This window comes from Sinocyclocheilus anshuiensis, unplaced genomic scaffold (genome assembly GCF_001515605.1).
Source record: "Sinocyclocheilus anshuiensis isolate Anshui unplaced genomic scaffold, SAMN03320099.WGS_v1.1 scaffold643, whole genome shotgun sequence".
In the NCBI taxonomy this organism is placed as follows: Eukaryota; Metazoa; Chordata; class Actinopteri; order Cypriniformes; family Cyprinidae; genus Sinocyclocheilus; species Sinocyclocheilus anshuiensis.
Window position 1 is genome coordinate 270,222 of NW_015551067.1, and position 7,161 is coordinate 277,382.

Sequence of the window (7,161 nt, forward strand, 5' to 3'; positions counted from 1 at the left end):
AATAAAAACAAACACCATTAAAAAAAAAAAAAAAACACATGCACACTTTTCAGTCAATACATTTCAAAGAATAAAGTTTAGGTTTTACAACATCAAGGAACAGCTCTATTGTTCTAAATAAAGACAAAACAGCCTTGGACATTTTCTGGTTGTCAAACTTTGTGAAGACCAGTTAAAATATATATATATTTTAAAAGTGTATCAGAAAAGTGAAGCTAAAAAAGCTTCGGCATAATTTGATGCCACTTGGTTTAACTATTTGTATCTAACGCAAAGAAATCTGACATTTTTCGATGTGACACACTAACATTCAAAGGTTTGTGGTTGATTTTGAAATAAGTTTCTTATGCTCACCAAGGCTGCATCTATTATTTGATTAAAAAAATACAGTAAAACAATAATATTGTGAAACTTTATTATATTTTTATTGTATTTATTGTATAAGTATTTGAAAATGTAATTTATTTCTGTGATGGCAAAGATGATTTTTCAGCTGTCATTACTCCAGTCTTCAGGGTCACATGATCCTCCAGAAATCATTCTAATATGCTGATTTGGTGCTCAAGAAATATTTCTTCTTATTATCAATGTTGAAAATAGTTGTGCTTCCTAATATTTTTGTGGAAACCATGTTAATTTTTTTACAGGCTTCTCTGATGAATAAAAAGTAAAAAAGAACAGCATTTTTACATGAAAAAAATGTTTTAAAAAAACATGAAAAATAGTTTTTGTGTTAATGTGTTTAAAACAAAACTTCTGAATAGTAGCATATGTTGTCTGACTGTTTACTGACCTCTGTTTAAAAATGGAATGTGGTCATCCTGCACGGGACCAAGATAAAAATCTTTCCTGAAGTAACTCTGTTCTGATGGGTGAGATGTCAACAAACCCTGTTTGTGGAGCCGCTTCTCTGAAAAAGAAACAGAGAGGGATTCTGGCTGTAAACGTCATGCATTTTTAGGCTGCAACCCAATCTGGGTTGTTTTGAACTTATACCTGCAGTGATCAGTCGGTCAAACCATCTGGCTGTGTTATCAAAGTGATTGACAATCAATGGTTCTGGGCCACCAAGCAGGTCCAGCAGGACTAACAGATCCTGGAAGGAAAATAGAGTTTCAACATTAAAATAACAGGGTATTCACATCTCATTAAAAATATAAAAATAAAAAAGGTAATAAATCTATTTACCCGTGAATATTTTTTTGTATTAACTTTTCCGTCTTCAGGTCTAGTGTGACACAATTAATTAAAATAAAATTTAAATCTAAATTTAATTTCTACTTTAAGGTAAAACATAAAAAAAGGATTTAAATAAAGTAATACAATTAAATAAAATGTAATAATAAAAGTATCATTAATAAAATATTATAAAAAATATAAATTCATGTTTAAATATAATTCTAATCAATTTATAAATCAGTTTAGCAAGGTATTTCTTGTTTGTTTTAACATATCCCTCCTCAGGTCTAGGATGATTAATAAAAATCCAATTTAAATAAAAATCTATTACTACTTTAAGGTAAAACATATAAAAAAGAATTTAAATAAAATAATACAATTAAATAAAATGTTATAATAAAAGTATTATTAATAAAATATAAAATAATGTTTAAATGTAATTTTAATAAATTATAAAATAGTTTACCAAGGTATTTCTTGTTGTTTTAACATTTCCCTCCTCAGGTCTAGGATGATTAATAAAAAAAAATATATATATATATTATTACTGTAAGATTACTATTATACTGTAAAGTAATACTAATAATAAAAACAATAATAATAAAATACAGTTAAATAAAGTCAAATATCAGATTTTTTTTACTTTCATTAAAAACATTTTTATACTGTGTTTTTGTTTTTTTTCTATACAGGGTGTTTTTGTGTATAAACCACCAATGAATTCATGTTTTTATTTGTTGTATATGTATGAATGCAATTCATTTTGTAGCTGATGTGATGATTGAACCTGTATTGAATGACGAATCAAAGTTACGAGGAGGTCTTCAAATATTTGAAACGTCTTGAAAAGGGTATTACAAAGTATTAAATCTGACATGCTGATACCTGCAGATACCCTGAACTCAAAACCTCTCATCCATAAACATTCTTTACCATTAATCACACAGCAAAATATATGAAAAAACAAAGACAGACTGATCTAAGTACACACAACCTCACCACTGCCTGGAGAAGAGTGGTTTTGGTGGATCCAGAAGGGTGGGGAGTACGGGTCATAAGTTCAGCCAGATGACGAGAACCGTAGAGAGAGTCTGTTTCTGTCCATTCCTCAAAAGCCTCCTCTCCATCAAAAAACACCAACTGCAATGTAACAGCAGACCTCTGGAGAGAAAGGCAGACAGAGAGGATGCAGGTAATCTGTTATTCTCTCTCGGACTCATAATGATGTACACACACTTTAGGCTTGATTCAGCACTGTGATGCAGCTGATTCTTGTTAAATATGTCTTCACCCTTTTCCTCATGATTGTGATTTACCTGCAGTTTTAGAGCTTTAAGCTGTGTGTCCAGAGCAGTGGCCAGCTCCAAGATCATAGCACAGGGTATGGCTGAATCACTGGCACCCACAAACACCCGCTTGGGGTTTTTAGGGTCTGCAGGTAAGATCTTTGAGTCATGGTGGCATGCTAGAAGCAGCCTGCGAGGAGCCGTGGGGTCCAGAACTGCTAGCACATTGGTGAAGGTCACTTTACCCTGCGGGGTGGATGAAACGAAGGAATTCTCTTCCAGTGTCCATCCTGCTGACAGTGAATCCAGCTGGGACAAGATATGCTGTAGTTGGAAGAGGTGAGAGAATTTGACTGACCTTCACTGCATGTTTATCAGAAAAAGATATTTAAAGGGGTCCTATTATGCTTTTTCACTTTTTCAACTTTAGTTAGTCTGTAATGTTGCTGTTTGAGCATAAAAAAGATCTGCAAAGTTACAAAGCTCAAAGTCCACTTCAAAAGGAGATATTTTATTGAACAGAAATCACTTTTCAAAAACTACAACGAACGACTCGTTTGGACTACAACGCATATTTTCCGGGATTTGTGATATCACAAATATCGACGAATGGGATGAGACCTGGTTTGAGCTGCACTAGAGAAGGCAACGAGTGTTATCACTATGTCGGAGACACGCTAGCTTTCCCAAGACAGACGAACTTAGAGTGGTTACAATCGTCCGGGTTTAAATCGTGCTCAAATTGAGTTGATTTTGACGCAATATTTACACTGAAGCTCGCAGGTGGCTATGGTAAGGGGCGTGACATTTCCCGAGCAGGCGCCGAGTGCTGCCAATCACAACACACACTGGCCCAGCTAACCAATCACAGCACATTTGGTTTTTATGAAGGCGGGCCTTCATTTGATTCAGGAACTATTCGAGTCGTTCATTCCAGACTGGGGAGAGAGGTGTTGTAATAATGTAAAATATGTAAAAAATAATGTGTTTTTCGAACAACCTAGTATGAGAGCCTGTTCTAGTACACCCCCAAAACAAAATCAAGACTTTGTAAAAGAGCATAATAGGACCCCTTTAAAGGAATAGTTCACTCAAAATGTTAAATCTGCTGAAACTTTACTCACCCTGAGAGCCATCCAGGATGTTAATTTTTTTTATTTTTTTTTATTACATCACTTGCTCATCAATGGATCCTCTGCAGTGAATGGGTGCCGTCAGAATGAGTTTAAACAGCTGATAAAAACATCACAATAATCCACAAGTAACCAACACGACCCTAGTCCATCATTTAATATTTTGTGATGTGAAATGCTGCATGTTTGTAAGAAATAAATCCATCAAGCCTTTTTAACTTTAAACCAGTGCTTCTGGAAATAATTCATAATAATGCTTTCTTCACAGAAAAAGACCATTCCATGTTGTCCTTTCACATCAAAATCCACCGACATATTTGTTTAGAACTGTAAAATAGTGTTTTGTTTAGAACTTGTAAATAGTGCTTGATTTGTGCATATATCTTTCTTGATTCAGACAAGATGACTTTTTCGCTGGGAAAAGCATTATAATGAATAGAAGAGGTTAAAAAAACATCCTGATAGATTTACTTCTTATAAACACAGCTTGTCGCTTCACAAGATGTTAATCAATTAACTGGAGTCATGTTGATTACTTGTGGATTTCTGTCATGTTTTCATCAGCTGTTTGAACTCTCATTTTGACGGCACCCATTCACTGCAGAGGATCCATTGGTGACTAAGTGATGTAATGCTAAATTTCTCCAAATCTATTCTGATGAAGAAACAAACTTATCTACATTTTGTACGGCCTGCAGGTGAATACATTTTCAGCAATTTTTCATTTTTGGGTGAACTATTTAAAAAAAGAGAGCAATGTTATTACATATATATCTTGTAATATAGGAAACAATGTGCAATATATTACGACCTGGGTCTAGGGTCAGGGATGTAATCGCGCTGTGATTGAAGATGTTTAGATAGTAGTAGAACATGTATTACCTGCCGTATGGTCTGACTGCCTGCAGTCCCGGGCACTCGTTCAATTAGCAGGGGCCGCAGGTGAGTCTCCCAGAGCCGATGCCCGTCCACCTGTGCTGCAAACTTCTTTATTTGTGCCACAGAGTGTTTATTTGGCTTATGAGCATTCTGCAGAAAGGAAAAGGTGAGCATATGATCATATTTATCTTATCTAAAAAAGGGTGTCCAATCCTCTTCCTGACAGGCCCCCTTCCTGCAGAATTTAGGTCAAACCAAAGCTAAACAAACTTGAACCAGCTAATCAAGGTCTTTAGGATTACTAGAAACTTCAAAGTAGGTGTGTTAGAGCAGTTTGGAACTAAGCACATTGGGCTGTGAAGGGCCACATACTGTCAAAAATAAACACAATAAAAGTAGTCCATACTTGGAAAGGAAAGGAAAGGAAAGGAAAGGAAAGGAAAGGAAAGGAAAGGAAAGGAAAGGAAAGGAAAGGAAAGGAAAGGAAAGGAAAGGAAAGGAAAGGAAAGGAAAGGAAAGGAAAGGAAAGGAAAGGAAAGGAAAGGAAAGGAAAGGAAAGGAAAGGAAAGGATGTGACGTGTGGACAAGTATGGTGTCCCATACTCGGAATTGGTGCTCTGCATTTACCTATCCAAGTGCACACACACAGTAGTGAGAAGTGAACAAACACACACACACACACACACACACACACACACACACCGTGAACACACACTCGGAGCAGTGGGCAGCCATATTGCTGCGGCAATCCAAGGCTTTGGTTATTCCAAAGCTGCCAAGTCCACAGGGGGCACCCGGATATGAACCGGGGACCTCTTGATATTGCATATTTTATGGTGGGTTTTTTCTTTTTTGGAGCATGACAGTCTGTGCCCATTTGCTTTTTTGAAAACAGCAATGTAAACATTCTGCCTAACATCTACCTTTGTCCTCCATGGAAGAGAAGCAGTGTTACTTTAGTATAATTTATATGAATACTTTGAATTCTCTTTTATTTTTGCATTTTCAGTTACATTTAATTTTGATATCTTTTAATGTACTTTTCTTAAATTACTATTTAGGTTTCATTTATTATTTACGTTTAATTGATTATTATTTCTGTTTTAGTTCAGTTTTAGTTTATTTAATTCCAGTTAATAATTTCAGTGCTTCAATTTAAAGTTATTTCAGTAAGTTGCCACAGCAAAATATCTAATTTTCGTTTAGTTTACGGTTTTTTTTCTTTCTTTCTTTAAGCTTAATTTCAAATTTTTTTTAAATCAATTAATAGTTTTAGTTAATGACAATAACCTTGCAAGAAAGTCAATCCTGAAGATGGAATTACATATCAAAATAATGACAGCATTGTTATCTTTGGGTCAAACAAGTCTTTCAGTAAAACAGAATTGTTAGTCGTAGCATATATTTCAGCTCGATGTCAGCTCACCCTGTCGCTGATGAGATGTGCAGCATGCTGCTGTAGGGTGCTGCCGGGCTCTGCAGACAGATACAGCGCCAGAATCATGGCCAGCGAGAGCGCGCCGCAGAGACACAGCAGCAGCACGCGCACGCGCGCCACTCTCAGCGGGTCGCATGCTGCCAGCGCGTGCCCGTTATTGGCGTGCAAAGCTTTGGGTCTTCGGTCGGCTCTTGACATTCTGACGTGGCGTTGACGGCTGACTCCCGGTTAAAGATGCTGGGGCGACGGCGACGGCGACAGGCGTGTCCCTCCAGCGTTGGCACTGACCGCACGCACGCCAAAGGACACGTCAGTACTTTAAACGGCCAGCTTTGTCCACTATCGCTATTGTCACCGTACTGTACAAAACACTAATTTATATGACATTTCAGAGCCCAACGAAACGGGTAATGTTTTACTAAAGTGTTTTCTACACGAATACTACCTTTTCTACCTCTTAAATTGCCTCGTAAACAAGAACCAGAGACGACTTTTACTCTACTAACATTACTTTTCCCGTTCAAAACGTCACATTTCACATTAAATAAGGCGATTTTACCTTGTTAAAGAACTTAAATACCACCAGGAACGTCTTTAATAGCTACTTCCAAGAGCAAAAAATACGCGAAGTCAACAAAGTTTGCGCCCTTCCGTCTGGAGTCACTAAGCCGCGTCTATTAATCATGCAATAACTGAATGAACTCTGTCAACACTGGAGCTGGACTTCAGCCACTCAACCCAAGAAAGTCAGCGCTCTCCCATCACTGGGGACGCATCTGACGTCGCTAGATGTTCAAAATACGAGTGCATGGCGAACTAACAAAAGCGGTGTGTCCTTTTCTATTGTCTTCTTTTATTAAGGCTTGTAATGGGGGTATACAGTCTGCTGCAGCCTCTTTTGACTGCGCTTCCGCCATGGTGATGTCAGTTTGGCCGAGGTTAGGTAGTATGTCATCTTAAAGGGACAGGCGCTCAATGTTCGCTTGCTGCGTTCTTGTCGGACTGAACACAGGTTGAACAATATAAAAGTTATTCTTATTCTTAAAGTTATTCTTCTAATATTATTATTCTTAAATGCTTATATTATAGTTACTCTCATATTTACTTGGAAAAAAATTCAGGGAAGATTTCACAGCAAAAAGACACATGTACCACCATAGATAGGCTATGTATATATGTGTACCATGACCTGTGGGGGGGGCCTTTATGTCAAGAGGAAATTACTCAAAGCGAGAACGCATGCAGA

At 36.9% G+C, this 7,161-nt stretch overlaps 2 protein-coding genes across 4 annotated transcripts in view; both read right to left on the reverse strand.

The window, feature by feature from the left end:
- LOC107662147 (glutaminyl-peptide cyclotransferase-like protein) overlaps positions 1-142 on the reverse strand; it is a 10,693-nt gene extending 10,551 nt beyond the window's left edge. Inside the window, exon 1 of the mRNA XM_016452069.1 lies at positions 131-142. Coding sequence (XP_016307555.1) covers positions 131-142 — 12 coding nt within the window. The remainder of the gene's footprint in view (positions 1-130) is intronic.
- A 619-nt stretch (positions 143-761) lies between these two features.
- On the reverse strand, positions 762-6,826 carry LOC107662153 (glutaminyl-peptide cyclotransferase-like). Of its 3 annotated transcripts, none has more exons than XM_016452076.1 (7): positions 6,070-6,826; positions 5,904-6,021; positions 4,481-4,627; positions 2,496-2,789; positions 2,179-2,340; positions 997-1,096; positions 762-910 (listed from the first exon to the last, which is right to left on the reverse strand). In XM_016452076.1, the coding sequence occupies exons 1-7, from the start codon at positions 6,111-6,113 to the stop codon at positions 786-788; spliced, it is 990 nt and encodes a 329-aa protein (XP_016307562.1). In that variant the 5' UTR covers positions 6,114-6,826; the 3' UTR covers positions 762-785. The 3 variants fall into 3 exon arrangements, with proteins under 3 accessions (XP_016307562.1, XP_016307561.1, XP_016307560.1); XM_016452075.1 differs by having other exon boundaries at positions 763-910; positions 5,904-6,274; positions 6,475-6,826; XM_016452074.1 differs by having other exon boundaries at positions 763-910; positions 5,904-6,286; positions 6,475-6,826.
- Positions 6,827-7,161: the final 335 nt, after the last annotated feature.

What these genes read in the sequence shown, in the direction of transcription:
- LOC107662153 (XM_016452075.1), bottom strand. Translation starts at nt 6,113, where the DNA reads ATGTCAAGAGCCGACCGAAGACCCAAAGCTTTGCACGCCAATAACGGG. An exon ending in GCAGTCAGACCATACGGCAG is followed by an intron (nt 2,790 to 4,480) that starts GTAATACATGTT and finishes TTCCAACTACAG; the next exon opens with CATATCTTGTCCCAGCTGGA. An exon ending in TTAAAGCTCTAAAACTGCAG is followed by an intron (nt 2,341 to 2,495) that starts GTAAATCACAAT and finishes CTTTCTCTCCAG; the next exon opens with AGGTCTGCTGTTACATTGCA.